The sequence below is a fragment of the Aythya ferina genome (assembly GCF_964211825.1).
Source record: "Aythya ferina genome assembly, chromosome: 6".
Classification (NCBI taxonomy): domain Eukaryota; kingdom Metazoa; phylum Chordata; class Aves; order Anseriformes; family Anatidae; genus Aythya; species Aythya ferina.
The window spans coordinates 40,018,395-40,031,515 of NC_140303.1; the positions used below are offsets into that span (position 1 = coordinate 40,018,395).

General features: G+C 39.1%; 1 protein-coding gene across 2 annotated transcripts in view; it reads left to right on the forward strand.

Moving 5' to 3' along the window:
- Positions 1–242: 242 nt before the first annotated feature.
- RIF1 (replication timing regulatory factor 1) overlaps positions 243–13,121 on the forward strand; it is a 29,279-nt gene continuing 16,400 nt past the window's right edge. For both annotated transcript variants that reach the window (XM_084523900.1, XM_084523901.1), the window contains exons 1-17: positions 243–431; positions 1,123–1,201; positions 1,797–1,893; positions 3,994–4,124; positions 4,242–4,336; positions 4,641–4,830; positions 5,736–5,828; positions 5,924–6,062; positions 7,317–7,468; positions 8,185–8,305; positions 9,157–9,330; positions 9,574–9,684; positions 9,942–10,004; positions 10,710–10,810; positions 11,174–11,260; positions 12,202–12,275; positions 12,398–12,578. In XM_084523900.1, the coding sequence (XP_084380026.1) occupies positions 334–431; positions 1,123–1,201; positions 1,797–1,893; positions 3,994–4,124; positions 4,242–4,336; positions 4,641–4,830; positions 5,736–5,828; positions 5,924–6,062; positions 7,317–7,468; positions 8,185–8,305; positions 9,157–9,330; positions 9,574–9,684; positions 9,942–10,004; positions 10,710–10,810; positions 11,174–11,260; positions 12,202–12,275; positions 12,398–12,578 (1,986 nt within the window). In that variant the 5' untranslated portion in view covers positions 243–333. The remainder of the gene's footprint in view (positions 432–1,122; positions 1,202–1,796; positions 1,894–3,993; positions 4,125–4,241; positions 4,337–4,640; positions 4,831–5,735; positions 5,829–5,923; positions 6,063–7,316; positions 7,469–8,184; positions 8,306–9,156; positions 9,331–9,573; positions 9,685–9,941; positions 10,005–10,709; positions 10,811–11,173; positions 11,261–12,201; positions 12,276–12,397; positions 12,579–13,121) is intronic.

Genomic DNA, 13,121 nt, shown 5'->3' on the forward strand with positions numbered 1-13,121 from the left:
GACCGCCTCGCCGCCTCCCTTGACGGACAGCCCCTCGCCCCGCCCCCTCCGCCTCCTCCACCAATCAGCAGCGGGCCCACACGGGCGCGGGAAGCGGCCGATGGCCGGGCGCCGCTCACCGCCCTCCGCCTCGGCCCTTAGCCCCGCCTCCCGGCGCTCCCCATTGGCTGAGCCCCCGCTGCCCGGGCTCGCGCGCCGGCCGTCCCGGCGCCTCGCCGCCATCTTAGGCCGGGAGGCAGCGGCGCGGCCGCGGGCGGGGGGCTCGGGGTGGGGGGCTCGGGGCCGCCGCCGCTCGCCGCGCCTCAGGAGGCCCGGCCCCCGGCCCGCCGCACCATGAGCGCCGCCGCCGGCCTTCAGCCGCTGCTGGAGACGCTGGAGGACCCGGCTGCCCCGCCGGGAGAGCTGACGGACGCGCACCTCGCCATCGTCAGGTGGGCGAGGGGACCGGGGTGGGTGGGGGGCAGCCTCGTCAGGCTCCAGGCGGTGCTGGTCTGAGGTGATTTTAACGGCTAACGGCTGTGCAGGCAGGTCTGGTGGTGTGTTCCGGGCCGGCATGCTTCAGGGGTGTGCTCTGAGCTGGGTGGGACTGGTTCTTAGTGGTGTGTGGGGCAGGGGCGGCTCTGCTGGTGCGGATCGGGGCTCCCCTCAACGCGGAGCCTGCCCCTGGAGCAGCCCCTGAGGGGTGTGTGCGCGGCTCACGTGCTCGGTGAAGTTCGTCCAACTTCCAGTAGTCGCACGGAGTTCATGTATTATCCATTAAAATATTAAAGTTAAATGCCATAATGTCTTCCACATCCCATAAGCACAAAACCCGTTGTTAATCACTTCAATTTTCCCGATATACCAGCATAAACATACTTCATAACACGCTGTTTTATTGGTATGTCAAGCAACACGTGCTGGCTGCCTCTTCTGTACTTCACCATCTTCTGTTTTAACTTCCCAAGGAGTGAAATAGTGCCCTGATGTCCTGGTCTAACTCCCTCCTAGCCGAAACCAGGACACCTAACCCCTGTTTTTAAACTCACTAATAAAGCGTGCGCTATAATAGCTTCAAAGTTACATAGATGATAACAAGTTTAATGGGTGAATGTTCCTTGTTTTCCCTTCTGCTCCGTAAAGTCGCTTGACTGGTGAGGAAGGCAAAGAATTCACTGCTGATGTTAGAAGACACTTCCCTCAACTTTGCAAAGTGTTTAAGGTACGTCTTTTCCAGATCAAAGATATGATCAGATGGTCAAGGCCAGACTAAGACTTGAACATGCGTTCATGTAATTATGAATTCCAGCTAGTAACATAGTATTAAGGGTTTGTTTGTGAAACACTTCTTCAATGTTATTAAAAATTACTACAGGGGAAAAAGAAACTTAGGGACAGGGATTCAGGCAGGTGTTATGCATTCAAATCAAATATTTGAGAAAAAATGCTATGTGTGTATACTAAATGCCATTTTTTTGGGAAGATTACTGTAAAGACTGTCCATTTTTTTCATGTGTTTTAGAATCAAGTCAAGTGATAGCACAGGGAAAAGCAAGGAAGTGAAGAGCTGCTGATGTGTAGCACATTCTTCAGTAAAGATGTCTAATTACAGAGAACAAAAATGTCTTCAGAACTTCAAATTGTTTTAAAGATCTGGAGTGTGTATAAACAGGAAGGCTTTCCTACATGGCTATATTTTCCATCAAGCATTCATTTTGACAGGTCTCTTCATTCAGCAGGTGTTGGTATTAAGACAGTTAATACTTTACATTTATTTTATAAGCTGAGATTTTTACATGCGTGTAACTTTTTTCCAGGCACACATTTCTAGCACAAATTCAGAGCTGAGTAATGCAGCGTTACAGGCCTTAGGATTCTGCGTTTTTAATTCAAAGATCACGTCTGAGTTACCAGGTAAGCAAACAAACTTCAGTGTGGTTGTTGGTTATGTGTATCTCTGTACCATAGTCCTTCCTTTATTTCCTTGTTAGCATATAAGACAATTTTGGCAGATGTTCCCAAAGTGGTATATTTAACAAAAAGTGATATATGTAACAAAACTGTTCCCAAGTGGTTATAATAGTTTTGTCTCTAGATCAGTGTGATCAGATCACTAGTTCCATCTTGTGCAAAAAAAAAAAAAAAAAGTTTTTTTCATGCTATTCCACTAATACTGGCGTAATAACTCATAGTTTGGTTGCATGCTTTGGTAGCAGTTAGGTTCTGTAATTGTTCTCTGGAATCTGTAATCAAAAACCACCCAAGTGGAAAAATAATGAAGAACATTTTTTTTCTCTGTAGAATGCGGGCCTGCCTGGTAGTGCTTTTCAGTGTTTTCCAGTGTTTACCTGGTAATTCCTGTTTGGTACATTAAAATAGCTTAACTTGAGATGTTTAACAGCACGACATTTAAAGTACTCCAAAACCTTACAGCCTGCGTTCCTGGAAGATGCTAAATCCCTGTAACAGCAGGTTTTGGTGCTGAAAACTTGAGGCTTATTCCTCAAGGTAAAAACAGTGGATTTTGTTAATCCAGGAGAGCTGATGTTCAAGCTGGCTGGTCCTCAGGAAGTACTGTTATGGGGTCAGGCATATCTAGTTGCAGTGGCATGGTCAGAAGCAGCTCAGTGTCACCTGTCAGTGTGCGTGTGGACAGGTTGTGTAGTGGTGGAAGGTGAAGGCTAAACTAGTCACATGTGGATGGTCAGAGAGCATTTTTACACAACGCTTTTTCTCGGTTTTTCTGTTTATATTTTCCAGTGTTTCTTGTCTTTTATTACTTAAACTGTAATCTGATTTCTTGAGGAAATGAAGCATCTGTAGCAGTGTCTGTGTGGTCCCTTTCCTTTCCCCTTTAGCTTTTTTTTTTTTCTTTTTTTTTTTTAAACCACTTAATAAACTGCAGTCAAACTTGCTAGATAAGGTCAGGTCCTGAAAATAGGTGGAGTTAGGAAGGTGGGACAGAAAGCTCAAGTTAGCTCAGTTCTTGCTTTTCCTCTTTAATGGTGAAGGCTTTTATAGACCTTAACATGAATTTATATATGTCAATATAGCAGGAAAACTGACTTTTTACAAAGTACTCTTAAATGAAGGTGAAGGCTCAGGAGTTGTAAATAGTTGAATATTCAGTCTTTAGCTCTGCTCCTTTTTAGGTAAAATTATCTTTTGGTTGTGGTGGTTTTACCTGGCTGGGGAGCTAAGCTCAACCACTTCCTCTCCTCAAAGGAAAAGGGGGTGAAAATATGATGGAAAGGTCTCAACAGTTGAGATAAGGACGGGAAGATCTCTCACCAATTAACATCATGGGCAAAACAGACTCAGTGTAGGGAGATCCATGTAATTTATTGCCTGGGTCCAATTTAGTTACCACGGGGTCCATCCCCCAGGAGCAAACTGCTCCAGCACGGGTGGCAGCTTCCCCCAGACCCCCTGCTCCTGCGGGGGCTCTCCATGGGCCGCAGGGGAACTGCTGCTGCTTGTCTGGAGCACCTCCTGCCCCCCTTCACTGACCTTGGTCTCTGTTTCTCACTTCTCTCTCCCAGTTGCTGTTGCACAGCAGGTTTTGTTTTTTTTTTTTCCTGTTCTTAAATGTGCTCTCCCTGATGGCCAACCCGTGCTGCTGATTGTCTCAGCTCTGGCCAGTGGCAGGTTGTTTTTGGAGCTGGCCCTTATCTAATGTGGGACAGCTGCTGGGCTCTGCTCACGGAGGCCACCCCTGTGTGCCCCTGCCACCAAACTCTTGCTACATAAACCCAAATATTTTGGGTTTTCTGGCTTCTCGTGATACCACATATAAGCTACGTCAATAGTATCTATATGTATTAATATGTTTTGATTTTTTTGATAAAATTTCATGAGAAACTTCCAAAAATTACCAAAAAGAAATGTTCAAGACGTTAAATTGCAGTCTAGTTGAATGGATCTCGTTGCTTTTGTAATGTTATATGAGCAAAATGACCTGAGGCTTGCTAAGAAGCCGGGTGAGAGTTTGACTTCTATGCATTCTGCTTTCAGCAACTGAAGTACACGACTTGCTTTCAACGGTAAACAGCATTGCTGTGAAAACTCCAGACAAAAACACTCGCACTCGAGCACTTTGGGTGATTTCTAAGCAGACGTTTCCTTCTGAAATTGTTAAAAAGGAGGTAAGTTTCTTAACTTTTTCATAGCCTGGGAAACAGAATCTCATGTTTCCAGCTGCTCAGGGAGAAATATTTGTATTTAAGTGCAACGTTCACTTGGATGTTCTTGTGTTTCCTCAGGTGTCCAATATTATTTCTACACTGGAAACAATACTTACTAAAGGAGAAGTCCAGTCTATGATCGTTGAATATGAAGCACTGAATGTTGTTATACGGTATGTGCACTGTTTTTTATTGACTCTCAGTTCAGCTCATATGCTTAAAAAAAAATACTGATGGCATATACAGGACAGCTGTAAATGTCAGTTTGTTCTGCTTTTGGGGAGGTTGAAATAACCTGTCAGCATTGCAGTTAAGTAAACCATTGAAATGGGATGTTCTAAAATTGTTCAGAATGGCTTCCTCTAAATCCAGAGTCGAATTAGAGCACTTATCAATGATACTAAGACTGTCTGAGTGTGTGAGGAGTATGCTGCCTGCTAGAGATGATCAATGCTTGTATTTGTTTTTTCAATTCAGCTTAATGGAGCAAACTCCGACCCAGATGGGAGAAGAGGCTGTGAGGTGGGCGAAGCTGATCATTCCTCTGGTCGTCCATTCAGCTCATAAAGTGCAGCTCCGAGGTGCCACTGCACTGGAGATGGGCATGCCCCTGCTGCTGCAGAAACAGCAGGAGGTGGCAGCTGTCACTGAACACCTAATGACCACAGTAAGTAGAAATGTGCTTTTTTTCTAGATACAGCAGGAGTAGTGATCAGGGTTTTTGTTTTGATGTTTTTTATAGTCTAAGTAGTAGCTTTTTGCTGCCACTAAGTGTTCAGAGCAACCTCATGATGGCAGCAATTGCGACAAAAAAATAATACAACAGCAAGGTTAAACATAGGACCACTGTAAAAAAAAAAAAAAAAATCTTAATGTTTCTGGCAAGCATTATTGATAAGGAAAGCTTCTTTTTAAATATTCTTTAGATACCTGTCGTTACAGCATTAATTCGTGGTATCATACTTTTGTTTCTTGAAGAGAATTTGGTGACAGAAATAGGGTCTATAGCAGAACTTGGTATGGCATCTTCCAGCTTTACCTCCTACAGAAGATGGGGCTAGCTTCAAAGCTAAGCTTAGTTGCTCAAGGTCTTTACCATTTGAACTGTGAATATATTGAAGGAAGGAAATCCTACAACCTTTCTGGGCAGCTTGTTCCAGTGCTGAACCATTCTCATTGTAAAAATAAACTTTAAAAGCAAACAAGCCACCACCAACAACCAAAAGAAGTAAATCCTTTGGCTGAAGTAGAATTTGCCACTAATAATATCAGTGTGACTTGAGAGTTGGAGAGGCTACGGGTAGTGAAGGAAATTGATTTTGTTGGTTGACATTATCAGCAGAAATAATTGATACCAGCTATTCATTTCAGCAAAGAAGGTAATCAAATAGTAGCAGTGTTTGACTGACTCACCAGGGAATGCTACATGGTACAAAACTTTATCTTTCTGATCTAGAAATAAGTTATTTCCAGACTGCATGTGTCTTTCCAGTTATCATTGATTTGATTACATAATTTTTACAATATCTTGAATGTATTCCTTGTATAAATTATTTTTCTTTTTGCCGGCAGAAATTAATCTCAGAACTTCAAAAGCTGTTTTCTACAAAAAATGAGACTTACGTCTTAAAATTATGGCCGCTGTTTGTCAAATTACTTGGAAAGGTAAGCAGAAAAACAGTCATTTTACTTATCTGAAGGTTAATAACTAAGTTCTTGACAGCTTAATTAATTGTAACTTTGAACTTCTGTATTTGCAGACTCTGCATCGTAGTGGCAGTTTCATCAACTCATTGCTGCAGCTGGAGGAACTTGGATTTCGTAGTGGCTCACCGGTAGTAAAGAAAATAGCCTTCATTGCATGGAAGAGTCTAATAGATAATTTTGCTTTAAATCCAGGTAGATTTAAAAAAGTTAACCTGAATTGCTTTGAGTATTGCCACTTTTTATAACTGGAAGAGTATAGATTGTTTCTCTTTCTTACCCTGGTGAAAACTATGGTATGTGCCACTGTATATACACAGTATATATGTGGTGTATACATAGTAATATATACTGTGTGTATAGACATAAGGGAAAGTGATGTAACTTGACCAGTAGTTCTGTCTTAGTTTTGCTACTAGGAGAATGGATAAAATTAGAAGCCTTTTTTGTAACACTTTAGTTGAGCCAAACAGTCAGCAATCAAATGGAGAAAAAACTTTGTTCTGTGTATAGTATTTAGGACTGTATGGATTAACTGGGGGGAGAGCCATGCATCAAGATTCTGAAGATGTAAAACATGTACTTCAAAATCTGTTTAAAGGGTACAAAAGAGACCGGAACAAGTCCAGTACATATATATCACAACACCCAAAATACCTACCTTGATTGTACTTTCTGTCCTGAAGAGGAAGCTAAATGCGGACATTTCTTAGTTTAGCTGAATTTCAGTTAAGTTGCAATTCTGAATTGTTTGCCATGTGGTCACTTCTAATCACTGTTTTCCATAGATAATTAACAAAGATATTTTTTTTTCTAGATGAAATCACTGGCATTGTTAGCGTACGTGTTGCATGCTTTATCATGGCTAACAAGGACTGCATGCTGCAAAAGCAGTCTGTCAGCAGTTTCTTATAAATCACTGGTGGACAGGTTCTGCTGCTGCTGAGCTGGCTAAAAGTTTTTTTCCCTTTAAGCACTTAGGCTTGAGCAAACTTCTGTCCAAACATGCTATGCCATTTCTGCTTCAGTGGCAAATGATCATTTGTGGCCTTGGTATGCCATATTTAAGGTCATTCATTCTCATTTTGTTGTTGATACACAGGTACGTTAAGTGTTTGGGTTTTATTTTGCTGTGGGAGATGTTACTCTTTAAAATAGCAAGCAGAATGGATTTTCTTGTGTTTATGTTGGTATGCAGTAGATTTCACTTCCTTTCTGGTATCAGGAAGAAATGCCTTCTATTTCCAGGGTCATTCCAGACACCATTTAAAGCAATTTAAATAGTCTGAAAGATTAGTGTGGTATTGTAGTTCTGCAAAGCATTACTGTATTTTAAGGTAAAACACAGTAAGAAGAAAGCTAATGGTTTAAAAAGTTCCCTTTTTGTTATTTTGCAATCAAATTATTTAATTACGTTGATTAAAAATGCTTTTTTTGTTTTTCTTCAAGATATATTGTGCAGTGCTAAAAGGCTGAAATTGTTAATGCAGCCCCTGAGCTCAATCCATGTGAGAACAGAGGCTTTAGCACTGACGAAACTGGAGGTCTGGTGGTATTTGCTCATGAGGCTGGGACCTCAGCTGCCTGCAAACTTTGAACAGGTAATACCACTGAAAATAGCTGTAGTGTAATCATTTAGCTGGTGTTCACTGTGCAAAGCTGAACTCCGTTACCATAGCTTTTGTGTACCTACTTTGTCCTTCTCTAGTTTGTTATTAGTATAAAACTGTCTTTAGGAACCAAACATGCTTTTTGTTCATGTGTATGTTATATAGGAGCATTTAGGAACATTTAGGGCTGTGTGCGCGATCTTTTTCAAGTTTCAAAAGACGTGAGAGTCTGTCTGCCTATAATTTGAGTATCTTAGTGAACATTTCCGCTCAGTGCATGGTAATAATAAACATGAGCAAGTTATTTAAGGATTGTTTTGTCCTTTTAAAAATATTCCTTAATATCATGGAGAAAAATATTTCAGTTGTTTCATTACTACTCACATTGTAATCAAAATGAGCAAAAAGTTTCTGGCTTCTGAATTTTGTTAAATGAAACTTCAGGATGGCAGTAAAGAAAAAAATGCAACTTTAAGCGAGGTACAGTTGGATCACTTCCAACATGAATTTTTATCAAGCTGTTTCATGTTTGTTCTTCAATATATGTTTTATACAGTGCCTTGGAAATAACATTATAAGGACCCAAGAAGCTCTGAAAAATTGATGCTGTGAATAGCAGTACAGCCTATGTGATATTTAAATTGTGTGATTCTTTGTGACTTATGGCTTGTTTGTGTTACTTTTATTGAGATTTGGTATTTTTGCAGGTTTGTGTACCGTTAATCCAGAGTACTCTAAGTCTAGATTCTTCTGCTGCATTGCCAGGAACTCCCTTGCGTGCACCAACAAACCAGAATCTAGGTTTGGCAAACTCTGCACAGAAATCAGGTATTAAAATGCAAGCCTGTTTCCACCTGTGTTTTAGATGCAGGAGCCAAGGTGTTTTGTGTAACGTATTTATGGTTTTTAATTTGTCTTATTATTGAGAACAGTAGCTTCTCAGATGAACATGTAGGAAACTTAGGTGGTGGTTTACATTGGTTAAGCTGAGACTGTAGTCAGTATCTCAAGCTACAAAATCATGATAATCCAACTGCTGAGGGCCCATCTTTAATGTCTAGGTTTGTGTTCACTTTTGCAATGGAGCTTTGACTTGAAACTTAAGTTTTTTGTGTTATATGCTCTATGTATACTAGTCTCAGCTCTGTAGCATTTTTAGGTTCTGTCTGAATATTACTGTAGTGATCATAACACTGCTCATAATGCTGTAAGTACGTGTGAAATCACATTAACTTGAGTGTTAGATCCAGGTGCTGAGGTACGGAACTGCCTCTCCCCTGCATGGAAAGCCTGATGTTCTCATATAATTCTAGAATGTTGCAGTTAAAAGCCTCAGGTTCATTGTCCAGATGTCCTCAATGTGTTTATAGTGTAGCATGTAACTTGTTCTGTTGCCGCAACTTCCATGGCAACTTTTGTTGCCAAAATAAAGTTTGGCATCTGAGACTGAAGTCCTTGGAAGACACATGCTTTCAAAATACATGATTAAAACTGTGATGTTAAACCCTGTCAAGTACGTAATGTCTGACTGATAAGAGGTTCCTTTTAGCCACCACTATGATATGACTTGCTCTTCTCACATTTGCTGTGGGGGTTCTCGTTTGTTGGATTTTTCTTCTTACTACAGGTGATACATGAGGTAACTTTTTCAACTTTTCTTTTTTACTCCGAACACTCAGGTTCTTATCCATTTGCAAGTCCAGCCACACCAAGAATGAACTTGAATTCTAGTACTGCAGGAGTGGTGGTGATTCCTTCTATTCAGCTTCTGGGAATTGAAATGCTGCTTCACTTCCTGATGGGACCAGAAGTTTTGGATTTTGCGAAGCAAAATAAACTTGTACTTAGTTTAGGTATGTGAGTTACATTTTTCCAAGTACTATTATGTTCCAGGTTTTGTTGGATATAAAGGTGTCCAGTAGCGTGAAATGCTTTAAATATTTAAAACTGCTAGTGGTCATCTTTAATATTGGAAATTGTTTTTAATTCTGTGAAATACTGTAAGTATACACATTCCTGATTTCTTTTTAAGACTTAATTTAAAAACAGACTGAAAAAATAGCTGATTTACAAAACAGGCTTTGTTCTTCTCCTAGAGCCTCTCCAGCACCCACTCATCAGCAGCTCATCTTTTTTTTGTAAGCATGCCACCACACTTATAAATGCCGTTCAGGATGGATTTATTGCAATTGGAAAAGAAGTTCCTGGTAAGAATTTAGTGGGAAAACTCTTTGTTTTTTTTTTCCTGAAAAATAATTTTGGGGGAGGAAAACATAAGGGGGAAAAAAATAGCTGCTTTCTGTAATACTTCTGTCTGCGCTATTTAAATAGAACTTACCTGACTTGGTCCAAAAGCTTATGCCAGTTTCTGCTCATGTCAATGTCTGTTAACACAGCTTGTGTTTAAATATTGTTTGTTTAATGTCTTTATTGCAAAGTGAATGGAAATATTTTTATCTTGTAGATTCTATGCTGAATAGTATATGGAAGGACATAAATGGATACGTAAAAACAGCTATTGAATCAGGTAACCTTTTTTTTTTTTTTGTCATAGCTTACCCATTAGTGATTGTCTTCTTTAGTAGACTTTAAGAAATGTTTGCTTCATTGGTAGTAAAACCTGTTTTTAGGCATCACCAACAGTTTTTTGGAATTGATCTCTGTAATCCATGTGCCAACAATACAAAATCATACCGAATCAATCCATTCAAGCTTGTCAGGGAAGACACCAATAGCATATGGGTGCAGCTGTGTGTCTTTTAGCAATAAGACACAAACACCTGAACTGCTTTTATGACTGAAGAAATCTTTCAATTTCCAAAAAGAATCCCATGCCAAGTCTTTGGTATTAAGAAAAACTCTGAAATATTATACAAAATATTAAAAAATATTTAAATAATAGTTTTTTATATTGAATGATCTAACTGAAAAGCATAATAGAAATGACGTGTTACTTGAACGCTTGCAAAATTTCACAGCTTTTTTTTAGTATGATGAATGTTAACAGGAAGGTGTTCTATTTTACTTGGTAAATTTAGTTTTTCTGTTTAAACCTATCGGTTTCAGTTACACTGCTCTTCAGAGGTACTTGGTATCCAATTTGATAAAGTACTTGATAATGTTTATAAGTATACAGAACTTCTTAGGATCTTACAGTCCTTGTATTTAAGATGTAAGTAATGGTCACTGCACATTAATTTGTTCTGCTGTAACTAAATTTACTTTATTCTAGGTAATAAGAAGGAAAAACAGGGGTCAGAAGTACTGACTATGTTACTCCAGGCCTTAAAAAACACTGTTAGATCGAATTCTCTTCCTGTGCAGAAAATACTGGTAAGTTGAGTGGGTTTGTAGGGTGTGTGTTTGTTTTTAAACCTAATTTCTTCTTGAATATGTAAATTCTGTTTGGTGGCAGTCTTTTGCACCTAATTGACCAGACTGGTGTCTTGAGAACCAGTGTTTGGTATGAACTGTGTAATTCTAATGATATGCCATAATGTTGCTTAAGGGTTTCTTAGGCGTTTTTCAGATTTATTAGCAGGATTGATCTTATTGAGTATATAATTCTCAGAACCTTCTGTTTCAAAGGGAAGCAGTTGCTACAGTTGTGCTTGCATTTGTTTTTACATTAAAATACTGCTATCACAAGGAAAAAAAAAAAAAAGAATTACACTGTTTTCTTCTTTTTCCTTTTAGTCTCTCATTGATATTACTGTTAAGGAATTACCTCCCAAAGTATTAGGATCACCAGCTTATCAGGTTGCTGATATGGATCTTCTGAATGTAAGTGACTTCTTTCCAGAGCTTTCTTTATGCTTAAAGGCATTAGGATATCATGTAAGCACAAATGTTTTTTTTTAAAATGTTTGAAGCTATTGTCTGCTACGAAAAGGTGATGGTAGTCAGTACTATTGAAAACTACTCTGTTCTACTCTGGTCCTAGTGAGCCGTAGCTGTACTGAGTTCTGTGTACTGCGTTGGAAGGGGCAAGTGGGTAACAGCAATCTGAAAAACAACCAAAAAAACACTACCACCTTTGAGAAAAGACGACGTTAGATTTCTTTTGTTGTTGTTGTTATGAGAAAATTTAAGTGTAACAAGGTTACGTGCATGCCTCAAGTGAATAGCATAAAGTTTTGTCTACCAAAACTTAGAGCTCAACTCTGTAAGTTTATCTCAACTCCTTTCCTGAGTTTGGATTTGGAGTTTTTTTTCCTGACTTAGTTAATGTAGTCAAACTTTAATTAAAGTGATTCGAGCTTTAATTGGCAGGTACTACATGCATTTTTCTAAATGCTTTAACATCAGCAAGAATGAAATAATAGATCTTTAACAGAGGTTGTCCAAAAGATGTTATGCTGTGAAACTGAAGAAAGCCAATCACATCATGCTCTATCATGTTTCAGACATCATAACATGTAATGCTTGCATTATGCACACCCACCTTATGGTGTCAAGGAAATAGTGATTAAGTACTATAAAACTCATGTGATGGTGGTTTTTTGCTTCAGCTATAGTGTAATTGCTGGAAAGTACAGCATCTAGCAGAATTCTTATAGCTTTTGCCTCTTTTTATTTTGAAATGTTAGAATTGACGATTTCTGGCAACTTGTAAACTTCTGGCTTACGGTTAAAAATTGAAGATACGTACATGTTTAAGTGAGGCAATTGTTTTATTTGTTTAGCATATATATTGCTTTGACATCTGAAATTTCTCTTGCAAGGGAACGCCAGCTTTGTTCTTAATTCAGCTGCCTTTCCATGATAACCTCTTGGAACGGTGTGTAACAGATGAGAGGTATGTGTTTCTTGGTTTTTATTTTGTTTTAATTAAATAAATTCCCCGCAGTTTAAGACTTCTTAATTTTTGTCTGAACTTCAGCTGAAATGTGTTTTACCTATTGAATTTCTCTTCCCTAGGTTCTTCGTAATCCTGGAAACTCTGGTGGGTTATGTTTTATCTGGGCCTACATCTCCACTGGCTTTCAGTGAATCTGTGTTATGTATTATTAAGAAGAATGCAAAGCTGGTGGAAAACAAGGAACATCTTTGGAGAATGTGGAGTATTGTTGTTAACCCGCTAACCGAATGGATTAATCGGGTATGGTTACTTTGGTTCTCTTTACCAGAAAACACACGTTCTGTGCTGATCTTCTATCTTAATGTATTTTTAGAAATTGCATGTCTTGATGGTAAAATTATATAAGCCTTGATGGCATTTATGAGACTGCAATGTGTGCAGCATTACCATGAACATTTGCAGTGACACTGTAATATTCAACAGGTTCTGCGGATGGCTTACTAGAAGTCCATTGATTTAACTAATCTCACAGTCATGAGATGTAAAAACATTAAAAATAGTTTGCTTTAGATATTCTGGGTATTAGCATCACTGCAACTGAAGTAAGCTTAGAAAAAGCACTTCTTTTTAATCCTTCAAATTAAGGGGTTATTCTGGAATTAAACAAAGCTTTTTATCTGTTTAAATAGTAGGATCAATGTGAACTCTTATAGAATGGGGGAATAACTAAATTCAAAACACCGTTGGCAATTCAGCTAGTGCAAATTTTACGTACAAAACAGATGATAGATAAGATTGTTCTAAATGCATTTGAACCTAGCATTTGCTTAAGAAATAAATTGC